At 36.1% G+C, this 18,725-nt stretch overlaps 1 protein-coding gene and 2 long non-coding RNA genes across 4 annotated transcripts; 2 read left to right on the forward strand and 1 right to left on the reverse strand.

Moving 5' to 3' along the window:
* The first annotated feature begins 101 nt into the window (after positions 1-101).
* On the forward strand, positions 102-2,317 carry LOC122291333. Of its 2 annotated transcripts, none has more exons than XR_006236599.1 (2): positions 102-502; positions 1,867-2,317. It is a non-coding gene; the product is annotated as an uncharacterized LOC122291333 (long non-coding RNA). The 2 variants fall into 2 exon arrangements; XR_006236600.1 differs by having other exon boundaries at positions 102-477.
* Positions 2,318-2,593: 276 nt separating this feature from the next.
* Positions 2,594-5,872, reverse strand: LOC122292188. The gene is made up of 3 exons (XR_006236854.1): positions 5,412-5,872; positions 3,780-3,858; positions 2,594-3,073 (listed from the first exon to the last, which is right to left on the reverse strand). It is a non-coding gene; the product is annotated as an uncharacterized LOC122292188 (long non-coding RNA).
* A 155-nt stretch (positions 5,873-6,027) lies between these two features.
* Positions 6,028-17,188, forward strand: LOC122292187 (kinesin-like protein KIN-12E). Its single transcript, XM_043100426.1, has 22 exons — positions 6,028-6,417; positions 6,869-7,024; positions 7,104-7,187; positions 7,421-7,540; positions 7,926-8,039; positions 8,296-8,388; positions 8,709-8,798; positions 8,899-8,969; positions 9,067-9,141; positions 9,248-9,335; positions 10,048-10,106; positions 10,398-10,461; positions 10,651-10,716; positions 11,510-11,665; positions 11,747-11,851; positions 12,249-12,484; positions 12,891-12,960; positions 13,076-13,132; positions 13,226-13,291; positions 14,238-14,297; positions 14,411-14,490; positions 14,719-17,188. The coding sequence occupies exons 1-22, from the start codon at positions 6,148-6,150 to the stop codon at positions 16,886-16,888; spliced, it is 4,350 nt and encodes a 1,449-aa protein (XP_042956360.1). The 5' UTR covers positions 6,028-6,147; the 3' UTR covers positions 16,889-17,188.
* The last annotated feature ends 1,537 nt before the right edge of the window (positions 17,189-18,725 follow it).

Here is an 18,725-nt window from a genome sequence, read left to right on the forward strand (position 1 = left end):
TGCCGGTTCATTTAACCTACACTGCACACCTGACGTGTACCAACCCGGTTTAATCCAAGTCACGGTTCTTAACCACACGGTTCAATGAGTCCTTCACCTCACAGTTCTCCCATTTTGTTTCTCTCTTCGATTTGTTACGGGCTTTCGTCTGCGTCCTCTTCCCTCGCTTTCTTCCCTCAGAATCATGGTAGAACGAGTCCTTCGCGTCTCTTCCCTAGCTCTCAAATTTGTCTCTCTTCCATACGACGTCTCTCTCTTCCTTCCCCTCTGAACTCGTCTCTTCCCTCAGAATATTACTCAGAACTCATCCCACTGAACTCGTCTCTTCCTTCCCATTGAAGTCGATCCTTTCTCTCTTGCATTCGTACACCAGATTCAAGAAGGGAAACCACATCACAGTAAGCTTGATTCTAGATTTGTAGAAGAGAAAGCACGCACACTCGATTACAGATCTGTAGCCACAGTACACCGATTTGGGTTGGTTAGGCTGACTTAACTAGTGGTTTGTGTAATTTTTTGTACGGAAGTTGTTTTTTAATAACTTTTGCTTGAATATTTGAATATGTTTTTTGTACCCACCAACTGTTTGATGGAATTACTGTATTAAAAGGACATTGTGTGTGTCCAAAATTTGCAATCTGTGTGTGCCCATCAACTGTTTTTTGTTCCTTATGGTTCCTTATATTTTTTATGGGATTTGTTTCTCTCAGTTTGTACGCGAGATTCAGTTTGATTTACTAGTGTGAAACATTAGAGGGATGCCCTTCTAGGATCCCATCAAATAAGTCATTGAACATTTTGATTGATTTCTTAATTGGGCATTTACACGGAAGTTTATACCCGAAATGCCAATGAAATGAATGCTTGATTTCATTCATGTTTCTTATGGTGATAATCCTGATCACCCTACCTCACGATTAAATGCTAAAGCCTTTTCCTTTTCAGTTTTTTTCTTCATAAAAATCCCAACTATTTAGGCACGCTACTACATCCTGGAATAGTCAATTTAATTGCAGGTGTGTGATAACCTGACATGGTTTGAACACTTGGAATCCTGGATTATGATTTGTTTTAGCTTTTGTAGTTGTGCCTTCTATGGGGTTTCCCTTTGTTAATAGATTTAGATTTTCTGTTTGTGATCTGCTAAGGCGACTTTGTGTGGTCTTAGTGACTTTTATCCTTACTTTCAAAGGTTAGGATTTAGGATAGGCTTGGTTTGCTTGGGCTCTCGTATCACTTTCATCTGGATTTTCTATCTTAAATGCTTCGAAATAAATGCAACTCTAGTGCTCTCTCTCTCTCTCTCTCTCTCTCTCTCTCTCTCTCTCTCTCTCTCTCTCTCTCTCTCTCTCTCTCTCTCTCACACACACACACACACACACACACACACAAACGTCAAAGAGGATTAGACTAATGTAAACCACACGCCATATTTGTTTTGGACTTTTGGGCAATTTTTAATACTCATTTATTTTGGTTCTCACTCTTGAAACACATTTAGATCAACAGGCTTCTAAACACAGTTATTGGATTCTAGATCGCTTGTACAATCATCTATCTATTTTGAATTTTCACCATCAATGACCCAAATAAGGTCTTGTTTAGTTCTTAACAAGTTTTTTAATTTTGGAAATCATCATGCCTTAAAGCATCAACCCCTCCACCGATCCTAATGTTATAGGCAAAAAAAAAAAAAAAAAAAAAGTTCGAAGACTTTGATCATCTTGTGCAACATGATTATACGTACTCTCAAATGTTTGCCAACCTGTGAAACGTAATCTCTGGAATTATATTTTTTATTGCTTCTCAATTTCTGTGTAACATGGTAAGCTACTTCCTCATGTGAAATGTTCATACTGTGTGTAGGGAAATGTGAGATGTGAATTTTTCATATGAGCAGATATACTTGATAAAGAAGAACATTCAGAGAAGAGAAAATGCAGTTCGGAAGATGGAGGATGATGTATTGTGGAGAAGGGAAGATAAACTAAGAGAGAGAGGCAAATGCTCAAAAGTTTGAGGCCGAACAAAATTTGTGGAGGGTTGAGAATAGAAATGTGCGAATATTATTATGTTTATACTAGGTTGTATTAATTGTAATATTTTATTGTAATATTTTCTGCTTGGTTCGGGTAAACTATATAGCACATGTAAATAGGTGGATATTTCTTTATTTTTATTGTATGGGTAAAGTGTAATGGTACTCCCCCTTGAATTAGGCAAAGCAAAGCCTGAATAGGTACTTGATCAAGCTTTTTGTTGTAGAGGGGGGAGAGGTACTGTGGAGTCTATGAAAAATCTACTGCTTTGGGTCACATTTCTAAATCTGCTGGGCTGTATATATTTTGACTCCATTTTTAAAGTCTCCTTTGAGCTTATCTAAGACATTCTTCATAACATTTTGGATCAATCTATTATACACGCAGGATGATAAGTGGAACAAAAATTTATACCCTATATATAGATTCTTTTTTTCCAAACTCATTATACACAGGATGATACATGAACAAAAATCTACACAAGCTATGTAGACTTTTAGCTTGTGCAGATTTTTTTCCAAACTCATGCACGCTCAAGACAGTAATAAGCTGAATTGACATTGAACCATGATTGATTTCATATGCAAATACACATGGTAAGCTTTACAACAAATACTCCAAATTCCTGATTTGGAATCAAAATCTTTTTTTGATAAGTAAGATTTGGAATCAAAATCTATACGTAAGCATTGTTAAAGGAATCAAAATCTATACATCAACATTGTTAAAGGTCTCCACAATCGAAAATATTCACTAAGTGCTTACACAACTGGACACAAAACCATCTATACACATATACTTGGACACAATCCACAACATTTATGTACATGGATGGTACACATAACTGCCCACAAACAGCATATACACAATCTAGCCATGTTTCTCCACACAAGCTGCTGATATTTATATCCCCAGAAAATTCTGCACAACATGTCTGGAAAGCAGCATGTATACAAGCTGCCAAAAAATAATTCTCAAGTCCAGTCTCACGATGCTGCCAAAAAATCAGTTGTCACCTGTCTAGTCACACGATGCTGCCAAGAAATATGGGCAAGTCCAGTCAATAACATCGCACATTAATAATTGACCAGCATACTAATAATTAAAATTTTCATACATTGTCTGAATTAGGCACCTATCTCCATGGAATTACATTGCATCAATACGGTCACACACCTAAAGTCTAATCAGTAACATCAATATGAAATTACAATACAATCCTTCCACTTCAAGATAATCGATAATCTTAAATGAATAGATAGAACTAAAAATCAAAATAAATGATCTTAAGAAAAGAAAAGAAAAGAAAGAACATTGAAGGACCATGGTTTAAAATTCACCAGCCCTTAATCTGCTCTTAACTTCTGCATTTCAATATACCAAGAAAAAAGAGAGTAAAAAATAGTTTTTCATTCGAAAAAACACTGATGAAATTACAAAAGTCCAATTTCCTCATAAACATGTTTTGATGCCCCTCTATTAGATGCTCCCTGAACTTCCTTAATAAGACAAAAATGAAAAAGGTGGAAAAAACGTAACAAACTTCTTTGTTTCCTTTTCTTTTAGAGATATTTTGAGGTCAGTAGAATCATAAGAGTTGTTGATCCCAAAAAATATAAAAAAGTAAGACCGTAATACACACAAACACATGAACATGTAAGAACAGAAACATATACACATATATAACAAAACCCATTTATCATACGAGAATACTTTTTGTAAAGGAACAAATGGGATTACCTGTAAGATTGCACCAAATCAGTATGCATGCTTTCTTTCTCCCTCTCTCACTCCATCACAGTTTCCATTTCACAAACACCTTCAGTTCATTATAGAAATTGTATTACTCCCAACATAGTTCATTCCAATCCTTTCATTTAATTCACTATTTTCTTACATTGAGATCAGCTACATGTTATATATATTGGAAATTTTACAATGACAAGCCATTGCACCAAATCAATATGCCTGCTTTCTTTCTCTCCCTCTCTCACAGTTTCCATTTCACAAACACCTTCAGTTCATTAAAGAAATCGTATTACACTCAACACAGTTCATTCCAATCCTTCCATTTAATTCACTATTTTCTTACATTGAGATCACATGTTATGTATATTGGAAATTTTACAATGACAAGCCATGGCAATGGTTATGCCTATAAAAAATCTGGAACCACTCCCCCACCCTAAAAGACCCAACTAGCAATTCTAATATTTCAAAATAGCATGTCGTGACACAAAATAACCTCATAAGCTTCAACTGTGGAGAAACATTTCAAGCTTCAATATTCAAAATAACAACATCAACACTCGTAACTACCCTAATGATGGGCCCCAAGGCAGATCAAGTCTTAAGGATCAATTACAAGATTAAGAGCCACGAAGATTAAGGGAGCAATGCAAGAATTGGTGCAATCCAATTAGGATGAAACTAGCAAGAGCCCAACACACATGATGGGCTTGAAAGAATGAAAACCAGTTTTGATCCACTTGATCCAAGTTATGGAAGACACGACTTGAGCCGATTGTTATTAAAGACCATGGACTTATTTATTTCATTGAAATGACTTATTTTATTAGTCAAAGGAATTATTCTAGAATAATTGGGCTTGAGAGATGTCTAGCCCATATGTCTTATTTCTAATGAATTAGGGTTTTTGGGAAGGCCTTGTATTTTGGCCAAGGGTATATTTGGAAAGTTATTAATTTATGTGAACTAGGGTTTTAGAAGTTATTGTAGCGCGGCACTGTTCACGCTACAGTACCCGCGGCACTATTCATTTAGGGTTTTGAGAATTGTTTATTTAAGGCACTTGTAGCCTCATTTGAGAGAAAAGACATTTTTTTATTGAATTTTCATTGTGAGTAAGTTTTCTCCTCTTGTTCTTAATTGAACTCTTGAACTTATCAAAGGTAAATCACAACCTTTGTGGCGTTCTTCATTGTAATTTGGGTTCTTGAGACGAGATTTCATTGGGTCTAGATTTTAATATAATCTAGGTTCTTGAAACGAGATCTCAACGGGTCTAGATTCTCCATCCATAGACTTGAGTTTGGCGTTCTTGGGTTTATTTTTTCAATATTGTTGTTGGGTCTCAAAGCGAGTCGATTGGGGTTCACATCACCTAAGCTTCAATATATACCAAACCTAAAATTATAATTTGCAGAAACAAAAAAGAAGCCATACTTTTCACAATGACTTGCTCTGAATCCCAAATAAGACATGAAAGATCTGAACTTTATCCATTGAGCACCGTTACAAACACATCGGAAGCCATTGAAATAGAGCTTAGAGCAAACACACTATCTTTGGGGGCATAGTTTTTAGAAAAGAACAAATATTTGAAGCAAACGCTAATAAAAAGATATTTACCTTTGAGAGACAGAAAGCTCAGCTACACAATCTGAGGCAGATCTTGGTCGATCTGTAAAAAGTGAATGCTGCGAACAGATCGTCGTCACCGAGAGAACATGGGGGAGTACGTCGGCACGGTGCAGCACACGTGAAGGCTATTGGTGCGTGTCGGAAGGGAGGGGGCTGGAAAAGATTTCGAAATTCGAATGGCGGGGCCAGAGAACATTTCAAATGGTAGGAGGCTGAAATAACAGCAAAAGTAAAACAAAACGCATGTTAAAATAAAAAAAAAAAAAGAAATTACACATAAGGTGTGCTGTGTAGGCGGCCGTATAGAAGCACTCTTTATTTCAACTCAAAATTCTCATCTCTATCCCTAAACTTCCTCTTATCATCAGCACGTGTCTTTAACCTCAGATGAATTTTTGTTTGAACTTGAATTTAGTTCCGAAGTGCAGAGCGGGGAGATATCCGTAATTACCCACGCCGCCACAACATCAATGGCTCCAATGTTCGAAAATTTGAAATCCCAATCTCGAACGGTCCGCAACTTTCAACTTCAAATCATCTTGACCGTTCATCTCGACCGCTCTCCACCGCTCGATCTCACCACCTCCCTCTCTACCTTAACCCCCCTCCCCCCCGAATTTCAAAATCCCACGCCCACACTCCATTTCTCTCTCCTTCCCAGACGAATCCCAGAGGTCGAGAGTTCCCCAAAACCCTTTGTTCCACTTCTTCAGCGAATCACAGAATGCCGTTCATCTCGGACACGGCGAGCGCAATCAAGAGCCGGTTTGGGTTCCATGACCATTCCTCGTTGGACTCCACGCCATCGGTCCGCAGCACTCCAACTATTCCGAAATCTGCGTCGGAAGAGAATCTTGCGCAGTCTTCTTCGGCAGTTCGGAGTATCAGTAATTGGGATGGGGACGAAGGGGGAACCACTAGCAGTATCGGACCGTCGAGCCAGAGTTTCGACTTCTGTGAGGACCCCTCGTTCTGGAAGGATCACAATGTTCAGGTAGTAAACGCGAAGGCATTGTTGACCTTTCTTGTTTGCTTTAGTTGTTTGACTCCTAGGTAAACTCCAAACTCTCCTTGCCGAGTCTTGCATCACGGTATTGGGCTTGATGGGACGAAGATGGAGGCCTCATTCTATACAAACTCATCTGGAGTTAGTCCTCCAGTTTCTTCCAGTTCCGTCCCAAAGCTCCAATTTCATGCTGCCAATAATGTGAAGCTTTTTTGGGGTTCTAATTAATAACGGTCATTAATTGATGTTACTTTCTTGTCGTTTGAGTGGGTGTTGTATAATGGAGTGCAATTAGAAGGAAACGCATGGTAATTTGTAGTCTTTTGATTTAGATCAAGATTTCTATGAGCTGAAAGAAAAATATTGCAAACAGGCCATTGAAGGAATTTTTCTTGTTACTGAAATCAGAACTCCTAAATTTCCTTTATTAAATATGCAGGTTATCATCAGAATCCGTCCTGTTAGTAATACTGAAATATCCCTACAAGGTTACAGAAAATGCGTTAGGCAAGAAAGCTGTCAGACTATCACTTGGACCGGGCATCCTGAGTCACGCTTCACCTTTGACCTTGTCGCAGATGAGCATGTTAGCCAGGTACTTTTAGATTGTTATTGTTTCTATTGCTCTGAGTTATCTTTTCCATGCCACGGACTTCATTTAAGTGATACAACAGGAGAGACTATTCAAAGTGGCTGGATTGCCGATGGTAGAGAACTGCATGGGAGGCTACAACAGTTGCATGTTTGCTTACGGCCAAGTGGGTTCCGAACCAGCTCATTTTTGTGTTATTCTAGTTTGTTTGGTTAGGTTAAGAAAGATGTTGGATAGTTCAGATATCTTCCATTATTATTTTTCTGGACCTTGTAACAATTATTTTGCTTGAAAACACTCTAAATTATTAGGAAATGAATCCCAGATAATCTGTTCTCAATTTATTTCCATCCTTTCTTTTTATTAATTAGCGATTTTGAAATTTTTTTTCATCTTTAGACTGGAAGTGGAAAGACTCATACTATGCTTGGAGACATTGAGGGAGGCACTCGAAGGCATAGTGTCAATAGTGGGATGACACCTAGAGTCTTTGAACATTTATTCTCCAGAATTCAAAAGGTATGTGCCTTCCTACTATAGGTTTTAGATGGAAGGAATTATGTTGTGTCTGTGTGGGATTACAAGAGTCCTTTTGCTTGACCTCATTGTATGGATTACCTGTGAAATGATTTTATTTTTCTTGAGAAGCAATATATTGAAATCTGTTGTCTACTAAATCATTTATGGATGTGTGAGCTTTTTTTGTCGAATTCTATATGCCTGAGCTTTTGGATATGCAGATAGATAGATAAAATCATAAACCTTTGACCATAATCTGATTTTTCAGTTATTTTATTGCTTCTAAGGTGCTTCATTGATATAAGATTTAGTTCTATAAGTTCCATTGTATTTTTTTTTTGCAAGAGACAAATGCAATTGTTAATGCCCCAATTTTGGTATGCAGGAAAAAGAAGCTCGTAGGGATGAGAAGTTAAGATTTACTTGTAGATGCTCATTTTTGGAGATATACAATGAACAGATTCTTGATCTTTTGGATCCATCATCTAACAACTTGCAGGTATGGGTAAATCTTCTGCTGAATTTTTTTACCAACCAGTTATGCCCACAGAAAACCCACAGTATAGCGATGGAACTGCCTTTCAATTTATGGAATGTCCCCTTCGTTACATATATGATGACTTCAAGATATAATACGATGTCTCTTATTGAATTGATAAGGCAATTAAGAGCATTTTAAGTCCTTTTGAGTTGCTCCTTGTGTTAGTACAACTATGTTGTTAGAAAATTGTATTTTTTTTATGCCTATGTTACAGATAAGAGAAGACATTAAGAAAGGGGTTTATGTAGAGAACCTGAAGGAAACAGAAGTTACAAGTGCTAGAGATGTTATACAACTACTTATTCAGGTAAATAACACCTTTACAACCTACTCTTTTCCATGTTCTGATTCAATTGTTTATAGTAATATAGCGCTCTTAAATATTTGGAGTCTAAAATAATTATATCCTTTAAGTAAATCGTATGCAAAAAATAATATTTTTTTCACTTTATCTATGTAGTTAAAAGGATTATAAATGTCCTACACACACTTTAAGTTGAAGACTGTAGATTTAGTTCTCTTTGATAGATACTTTTTTCAAGTTTTTATAAGCCTGATATATAGAGGTTCTTGCTATTAGTTGGTACACAACTTTTATATTGCTCCCTGTTGTTCATATGTTTCCAGGGGGCAGCCAACAGAAAGGTAGCTGCTACTAATATGAATCATGCTAGCAGTCGTTCTCATAGTGTATTTACCTGTATCATTGAAAGTAAGGTGAGTAAATTTTTGGAATATTTTGATTTGCCATTTTACTGTATTGTTCACACTGTTTTCCAAATGTTACATTGGTTTGATAAAACATGTTTCTTATCAGTGGGATTCCCAAGGTGTAACTCATCATCGATTTGCTCAGCTTAATCTTGTGGATTTAGCTGGATCTGAAAGGTGATCGGATGCAGAGAACAATTTCTCAGATCGTAACTACGATTATCGTAAATAATCTTAACTTATGCCTTCATGTTGCTGTGTATTTTACTCACAGGCAAAAGAGTTCTGGTGCTGAAGGTGAACGTCTCAAGGAAGCTACTAATATTAATAAATCTCTTTCGACATTGGGGTGTGTTGTTGCCACTTTCATCTATAGTTCAGATTTTTTTTCATCAATGGTTATTTAGAAGCAGGTCATTACAATTTGTTCATACAGTTGGTATTATTATCTACAGACTTGTGATCATGAACCTAGTGAATTTATCCAATGGAAAGTCCCTCCATGTTCCTTACCGGGATTCTAAGCTAACTTTTTTGCTTCAGGTAGGTGGTGAAACCTTTAAGATGATAATTTAAGATGTTCTGCTACTATTATTGATACTAATTGCTTGAAGTGGAGAGCATATTGGTTTTTGAACAAGATAATTTCTTTTGCATTAATTTTATGTTGGCAAAACTAATGTTTTGCATTAATTTAAGTTGAGAGTTTTGTAGAGCTGTTTCATAAGCAGTATAGAGCCAACGGCTTAATGTTGCAAATTTATCTGTAGTCACTATACCAACTGAAAGTATACTGTAAGCTCTTGTTTTCAGGCAATTTATTTTATAGGTAAAATAAAATTTTGTTAATAGAAGAGAATCGGTGTAGTTCAAGTACACATACAAATAGAACACCTATCTACAGTTTATGAACTAGAAATGGATACTAGAAATTCTGTTGTTTTCAGGCAATTTAGGCTTATTTTATGTGAAAGCGCTTCTTTTCCATGTTTTCTTCAACTGAAGCTGATCCAGTCTTGTAAAGAGAGTTAGTGGATGAACTTGGAGTTAGTTTGCAATATAATTTCATCACGTATGCAAAATATTTTTGTCCAGGTGGTTGAAATTTTAGGTCTAAATTATAATGAAGTAGTTGCTTATACATATATATGCTTTTTACGGAAAAATGATATCTTAGTCTGTATTCATTGTATATATCAAAGACATGCAGCAATGATTTAAATTTCTCTGATAAATTTTTTTGGTTTCTTTTCAGGATTCTCTTGGAGGAAATTCAAAAACAACTATCATTGCAAATATCAGTCCTTCTAGCTGGTCTGGGATTCTTCCTTTATTTTAAATATCTGCCTTTTATCTTCTAGCTTTCCTATCTAAATAAAGTATGTTATGCTCTTGGATTTACTAGCATTTTTCTAGTTTAAAGTTCTCTTTCTATTGTTAAATCTTGTTCTTTCATTTGCGGTTTCCAATTGTTTGAAAGACTGTTGTCTTCCATGAACACATTGTTCTATTGAAGTGCATGAATTTCATGTTCTCATATTTCAATAACCTTTAATTATTCAGTCGACTTTGTTTACATATGACTTTGTTTTGGGTCCTCTACAGCTGTTCCTTGGAGACACTGAGCACGCTGAAGTTTGCACAACGTGCTAAATTTATTAAGAACAATGTATGTGATAAAGAGACTTGTATCTGTTTCTATTTTTCTACACTGGTTGTCTATAAGATGAAAAAAAGTTAAATCGACTCATTCATTTGAAACTACAATCGTGATTGATCTTATTTAAATTTAATAAGACATACTTCCAGGTCTCATGCTTTATTTGCTTACTGAAAGCATTCAGTTATATATTTTCAGGCAATGGTGAATGAGGATGCATCTGGAGACGTTATTGCCATGAGGATGCAAATTCAACAACTCAAGGTAAATTGCAGATTTTTTTGTCCATTTGATTTCTGGTGCTAAACCGAAATGTTTTTGTTACATGTCACTTGTGCCGATATTTTTGCCTAGAGGTCTCTCCTCTTAAGTCTTTGAACTAAACTGGTCACTGTGCCTTGTATTGAAATTATAAATTTTTATCACAAACCATTCAAAGAGTGTAACTTTGAGGAAAATTTTTGACTTGGTGTTATCCAGTGTCCTTTTATTTTTCTTTGTTTTTATTTTTCATTTGGGGGGGGTGGCTGGTTTTATTTTCGACATAATTGCAAGGTGTGGATGTTGAACTCCTTAACCCTGCTATCCCAGTTTATCTACTCTACTTCCATAGCAATTCCTTTCTGGACATTTTTTTTTCGGAAAATTAATTGATTGTTTTTGGGTTAGTATAAGCCACAATCAGCTGTTAGTGGGGTAGCCCTCCCACTACCTACAAATTTGTACCTTCTCCTCTGATGAAGGTGGAAATCAGTTGTACGACCCAATAGAGACTTAACAAACAGGGTAGTCGGTACCTTTATAATACTGGCTCTTTTTGTAATCACTTGCATGTTTAGAACAAATGATAAAACTTGCTTTTCACCATTTATAACAGTAATAGATGACCATATTATTCTGTATTGTTTCTGGTCAGTGAATTGGTCAATTGCATAATTAAGACTACGTTCTTTTGTTGACTGTTGATAGACGAGTGCCCAATATCAACTAGGTTTGTAACTCACAGACTTCTGGTGATCTATAACCATTCTTATGTGTATGATTTGTGCATTTTCAGAAAGAAGTATCTCGCCTTCGAGGGTTAGTAAGTGGATCAGAAAAACAGGACAATGATACATTGGCGGAAAGCTTTCCTGGATCTCCAGGATCCTTAAAGTGGGAAGGATTATATGGATCTTCTAGTCCGCTTGCCTCTGGCAAAAGGATGTCTCGAGTATGCGCTATTCTTTCTTAAGCTTGAGAAATCCTACGGTTTATAATTGTTTATTACTAAGTAGTTACATTGTTTTCTCAGAAAAAAGATTATGAAATTGCCCTTGTTGGGGCTTTCAGGAGGGAGAAGGATAAAGACATTGCATTACGGGCTCTGACTGCTGAAAATCAGGCAGCTGTGCAGCTGGTATATCTGCTAACCTCCGGAAACATTTAACATAAGAGAAATGCTGTAGATGGACTACATGGATGGATGCACACGGACTAAGGCAAAAAAAAGCTATTTTGCCTGCTTCCATATACATTCCATGCATGCCATGCGTGTGTAGCAAGACTCTTAAAATAATGTTGTAGGTTAATTAGGTAGGTAATAATAAAGTCAGCTAGAAATGGCTTCAGCATTGGTAAAAGGACATTTTGCTGAATGTTAGACCCTTAAAATGAATTCAGTGGTCATGGCATTCAATAAGTGCTGTTACTTCTGTATGATGTATTGAGCATTTGTATATAATTGGATTCCTTAAGTTATGATGTAAATTCAAACTATTCTTGATATTAAACCATCCTGTTTTGGAGTGATATAGGCCAAACAAAGAGAGGACGAGATACAGGGCCTAAAAATGAGGCTAGGTTTTCGAGAAGCTGCAATAAAGCGGCTAGAAGCGGTTGCCTCTGGGAAGATCAAAGCTGAGACACACTTACTGAAAGAGAAGGAGGAACACTTGAAGGAAATTGAAATCCTTCGTAGCCAGGTTGATCGAAACCAAGAAGTGACCAGATTCGCCATGGAAAATCTCCGGCTAAAAGAAGAAATTAGAAGGTATGTCATATTATGCTGTTTGAATCTTACTGTTTCACTCAAAATTTTTATTTATTCTTTGTTGTTTTTTCGTCCATTGGTGCAAGCAGAAAATTAACTTAACCTGTTTTCATGATAAAATTGTAACAATTAAGAATGAAAACATTAATGGCTAGCATTATAAAAGTTATGCACGATCCTGTTGTAGAAGGTGCTTCTTAGTTCTATTTGGAGAAACGTTACAGATTTTAGGATCAAAGATTAGGTGTTTGCCTCATTTACTTCAACGAATTTTGTGTGTTTTTGTAATTTATTATATATTTGGTTTTTTCTTCATGTTACGGTTTTTTAGTGGCATTTTTATCGAAAATTAATTTAAAATTCCATGGCTTTATACCTATGTTGCTTATACTCCTTTAACCTACAGGTTAAAGTCATTTTATGAGGAAGGTGAACGGGATATGATGAATGAACAGATTCTGGTGTTACAAAACAAGGTAAAAAATTGCTCAACTCATTTCAAAGTCCAGAACAATGTTTTCTGGATTTTTTTTTTTTTGAAGTGAAAACGTTTTCTGGAATTAAATGCATGTCTTGTGCGTAAATTTTCAGTTGCTGGAAGCACTGGATTGGAAACTCATGCATGAGTCAGACCCCACAATTGTTCAGGTTATTTCCATCCATTGTCTTGAAATTTTATGGTAATCTTATTCCTGCAAGTTTTCATTTTAACTGAAATATCTGAAAATTTTGATGCTGTAGAAAGAAGTTTCAGATGTGGCAATGGAAGAAGTTCAGGGTGATGGTAATCTACTGATTTCCAATCAGGTGAGATCAAGTTTCAGCTTATTCTTTCTCAGTTGTGTCCAGTAGCTAATCTCTCCCGACTCTTCTGAAAGACTGATGAAGAGTGAGCTGCTCTGTTTCTGTTTACTCCTCAAATCTGCATGATTTAATCCAATGCACAGACATTCTAAAATAGTTACTGTTGTAAGACTTTCTCGAACTATGAAGTATTGCATCGATATGTATGTGAACAGTAGTCATAACTTAAGACTTAGGTAGAGAACTTCAATGAGAAAGGTGAAAGAACGTAAGCCTTTTAAAAAGATGTCTTCTTTTCCATGTCAATAAATATGCAACAGTTGCTGTTGATAGCTTTATTCTTGATTTTGGGAAGCGATCAGGGTCTATACCAGTTTCATGCTTCTTCCTTGTCCATATGGTAGAGCATTCCGCACTATTGTCAACTGTCCTCATAGTCACTGAGTAAAAACGACTCTTTGAAATTGTAGGATCAGGCTATAATGACATTGGACAAGACTTCTTACCAAAATTGGTTTGTCATGTGAAGTTCATCCTGAATTATGGAAATTTAAGACACTATTCCAGTAAACCTTGGGAGGAGAATATCTTTTCTAAATATCAAACCGAAAGTTCAAATCCTTACCAAAAAAAAAAAAAAGAAGAAGAAGCAAAAGTCCATTTACTTGCCAGCCTGTGATCAATTTACAAATTGGCAAATCATTACCACCATTGATGAAGACCAGATCAGTTTGTCATTGTCATCAACAGCAATGATTTTAGCTTATGTGAAATCTTTTAGGTTGAAAACATAGGCATATTCCATATAGGTAAATTGTCACAAGTATTTTCTTAGCTTTGGGAATGGATTCAGCTTCTTTACATTATGATTGAACTCTCCCTTGCTTGCATAAAAAAATATTTGCATTTGTAAACATTAATACAATGCTTTTTACATCTTTCAATACAGGAGGGAGGATCAGCCAGGAGGTCTTCAATTAGTGAGGAGAATGAATTCCTCCGCATGCAGGTAGAACATGTGCTTCTTTGTTTGGCAATTTTCTTTCTTTTGGTTTCGAATTTGTCTTATTTGATAGAAATGGTTCTTATCTCACTGAATACATTAAATTTCATCTATCACAGGCTATTCATAATCAAGCAGAAATGGACACACTCCACAAGGAACTTGAATTTTGCATTGAAGAGAAAGAAAAAATGGAAAGGTAATGGTGTGGTCGGCATATTGCAGTATTAATTTTAATTTGATGTTTTAATAGGTAGTAAACCAATTGCTATGTTATACCTTGACCTACTTTAATTTCTGGCCAATGATTGCTTCTGCAATCTGTCTTTTTCCATGAGTTTCATAGTGCATTTTTTCCTTTGTCACTAAGAATGAAATCGTGCATGTCAATTCGATTGTGAATTGCATTAATTGTCAAATCTTTCAGGCATGTCAATGATTTGGTAGTAAAACTTGAGGAAGAGAGAACTTCCAGATCCACAAAAGAAGGAACACTGCAAGTTGAGCTTCCTTCTCTGTCAACCAATGCTCCCATTATTAATTTGAATGACCAAATGGAGCTGAAAACAATGGTTGATGCCATTGCTGCTGCAAGTCAAAGAGAAGCTGAAGCTCATGAGACAGCAATTATGTTATCTAAAGAGAATGACGAACTGCGGATGAAGCTCAAGGTCTTGATTGAGGATAACAACAAACTCATTGAATTGTATGAAAGGGCTGCTGCTGAAAGTAACTACAAAAGTACATACCAAGCTGAGAGGGCTGAAGGTGGAATTGAAGTTCACAATGGTGACAGTTTCACTGAACTTGTAAAAGAAAAAGAGACGGGGATGAAAGAAGTGGTTGAGAACCTAGAGCATCAGCTTATAGAAATTAATGAAGAGAATGAAAAATTACTGGGTTTGTACGAAAAAGCCATGCAAGAGAGGGATGAACTCAAAAGAATGCTTTCTTGTGGACTGAGAAGAGTTGAAAACAAATTAGAATTTGATTGCCCAGAAAAGCTTGTCGAAGTTGATGGTGTGGATCATATTGGGTCATGTGAACCCCCTGTTTCTTTGGAGGTTAGAGATTTAACTGTGGAGACTGCTCTCCCAGACTCAAGCCTGCAGGATAGAAGTCATGCATTTGAGAAACCTAATATATCTGGAAGCGTGGAAGCTCTTCAGGCAGAAAGTGATTTTGCAGAATTAGATCTGCAAGTTGGGTCCAGCCAAGGTTTTGGGAATTCCCAAATGATGATAGAAAATCAAACTGATTCTTCTTGTCTGTCAGATGGGCCTCCTTGCGTCATTAGAGAAAACGCGTCAGTGGAGGAAAGCACAGAGTTAGTTGAACCTATTATATTTAGTGAAATCAAAATTTCTGATGAAGACACTGTCATGTCTGACCTACATCCTTTAGATTGTCATGCAGATTCTGAAAATCAGACAAATGTTGGGAACGTTTCATATATGGAAACAGACCCATCAAATCTTAGTTCTGCAAAGCTCTCAGATCTGAATTTGGTCAGAATGAAGCTGGCAAGGGCAGATGAACAACTATTAGATTCTGCTAAAAGTATTACTATGCTTGGCTCCCTTGAGAAACAAATTAGTGAGATTGAGAAGCTCTCAAGAGAAGTTGAAGAAATGAAAGATGGACTTGAGGAGAAGAGGCAACAACATGAATCACTTAAACTCACTACTGCAGAAATGAAAGAAAGAAGGGCTCGTACCGACAAGAAGTTATCCGCTCTCAAATACTCTCTAGCAAGCTTGTCTTCGTCGGTAGTATATTTTGAACAACGAGAAGCCCGGGCAAGATCAAGAGTAACTGCTTCAACATCTTACTTGGACCGAAAGAAAGATGAATTGGCCTGTCTTCAGACCCAGAAGGATGAAATTGAGAAGGCACATAGGAAGATTAAACAGACTGAAGTTGAATTAAGGAACAACCTTGCATGCTTGAAAACAAAATTGGAAGAAGAAAACAGGAAACAAGTGAATGAAAAGGTTTTATTTGCCACAGAAAATATTGAGAAAATAGATCCCTCGCAGAAGTTATGGCATTTGGGTGGCAAGGCTACTGAATTGCTCAAGTCGGAGGAAGAGAAAACCAAGTTGCAAAATGAGATGAAGCTATCTCTGGAAAAACTTGGGGACGTGAGAAGGGACTCTGATGATTTGAAATCAAAGCATGAAAAGTTAGATTCCGAGATGCAAGCAGCTCAAGCGGAGATGGAGAAACTTTTATTTTCTGTGGAAGAGAAGAAGCTTGCACTTCAGGGTGTAATACAAGAGAAGGCGACACTGTTGGAGATTAGAGAGAATGGGAAGACTGAGATTGAAAAGATGATTCTTGAATACCAGCAGCATGTGTTTGAAGCAGATTTGAAGGAGTCTGAGACGAGAATTATTGAGGAAGAAATACAGACGGGGTTGAGAAGGATAGAAGAATTAGAAACAGCCAGGTCTACCGCCACCGAGGAGATTACCCAATTATTGGAAGGCCCTTGGTGTAATTCATGCTGCTTTTCGGAAAAGATGAAAGAAGAGCTGCAAAGTGTCCGGGCGTCTGTTATTGAGGCAAAGTCATTGCTGGGGGAAGGCAAGTGAAGTGAAGGTGTCTTTTGCTTTACTGTTATTATAGTGTACTGAATATTCCATGCAGATATGCAAAAGCTGTGGTTAAAGCACTCGTTATTATCCACAATCATTACCATTCTTATGATTCTGTAATGAGTAGTTTTCAGTGTTTTTTTCTTTTCTGTTAATAGACTTGAGGTTTTATAATTACCGAACATTGTAGCATGACATTCCTTCAAATGTATACCTGGAATGTTCTGACAGAACCAGAACATCAGTCTGCTATGTCTCTTGGCAGCAAGGATCCAGGGGAATACGATTGCAAGGGAACTTTCAATCTCCTTCAAGTATAATGTTATATCCGTTTGAAAAAATCTATTTATGATTTTTTTTCATTATCCTTTCATTATCTCATGATGTGGCATTAGATTATAAGTTTACAAATTAAATATAATAAATAATCTTCAATCATTTAATGACACATCATGAAATAATGAGAGGATGATGAAAATTAAGATGATGAGTAGCATTTCTCCATTTGTTTATTGGTCTAAGAACAAACCAATTATCTACATGCACAAGATTTTAAGTTCGTAATTGTCATCTAGTTTAGTGGGACTTGAAACAATTGATTGGAAAGATGATTGCAATTTTATTTTCCCTATTCTTTGGAATGTTTTATAATTGGTATAAATTTATCAAAATTTTTATGTGTAGTCGCTTTAAATTGGCTCGTTATGTGGTAGAGAACATCTTTTCTAAGGCAAGCCAGATAGCATGGGAGGTTTCCAGACCAAAAACTTGAGTGAGTACAAATTTAGATAGTTAGCAAATAAGGGTGCTTAAAATGAGTTGGTCCTGCTCATACCAAAAATCAAATTTAGGATTTGGTTGGGGTGGATCGAAGTAGGAAGTGGAAAGAAGAAATGGTGATGGAGTAGGGTGGCCGCCATCAACATAACCAAAGAGATTCTGTCCACGGATGTAGGGAAGGAGCTAGGCTTTCTAGCTAAGATAATTATCAGGATCATGTTTAGAATTTGACTATGAAGCATATGGTTTTAATATTTAAGGTTTACTTGATAAAAGTTTCATATTTAGTGTGGTTGTACTAAGTCAAAATCATATGATACTCAGTTTGGACTATTGAGCATGTCAATTGGTTTGATGATAATTTTTATGATTTTGGTTGTTGTTCAAGCATGATGATCACTTAGGTTAGATCTATAAACATGTTAAGAGTGATTTTATGGACTTTTGGAGTCCTTGGAGTTTATTGGAAATGTGATAGACCAAGAACATCAAGGAGTTGTTCTTTTTGTCCAAGACTTGGTGTTTTGACACAAGGAGTTTAGGATTTTGTGATATGATTATTTTGATGTATTGGTATAATTTAGAGACTAGGATATGATTTTTAGTGTTGCATAAATCAGTTTGTGGTTTGAAAGAATTACAACAAAAATTAAGACTTTTGCCTTTATATGAATTGATCAATGCTTGGTTTGTATAGTTGTGTTTTGTTTTAAATTTTTCTGACTACATATTTGGCTTTAAGAAAACATTTACACAAGGAATATAAAGTTTGATAGAATTTGGAGTTAGTATAATTCGTAATTTAGGGGCAAAATGGTATTTTTTCTACAAGTAGAGGGATGAAATAGAAATTTTGCAAGTTAGTTAATTTTATATTTCTAAGTGTTTAGTAAAATATTCTAACCCTTAGAATTATCTCATTTCAATCAATGCTATTTCATGCCTTTTTACATATGTTATACTACAATCACAGTAAGTTAGCCTCTAACTTATTTACTAGTGTATTTGTGTATGTACGATGGTAAGCTTATTATTGTCATATTCTTGTCACTTA

The sequence above is a fragment of the Carya illinoinensis genome, chromosome 13 (genome assembly GCF_018687715.1).
Source record: "Carya illinoinensis cultivar Pawnee chromosome 13, C.illinoinensisPawnee_v1, whole genome shotgun sequence".
NCBI lineage: Eukaryota > Viridiplantae > Streptophyta > Magnoliopsida > Fagales > Juglandaceae > Carya > Carya illinoinensis.

Coding starts and splice junctions, on each gene's coding strand:
- LOC122292187 (XM_043100426.1), top strand. CDS start 6,148: ATGCCGTTCATCTCGGACACGGCGAGCGCAATCAAGAGCCGGTTTGGG. Junction 11,852..12,248: donor ATCAGGCAGCTGTGCAGCTG/GTATATCTGCTA, acceptor GGAGTGATATAG/GCCAAACAAAGAGAGGACGA. Junction 13,133..13,225: donor CAGACCCCACAATTGTTCAG/GTTATTTCCATC, acceptor TTGATGCTGTAG/AAAGAAGTTTCAGATGTGGC.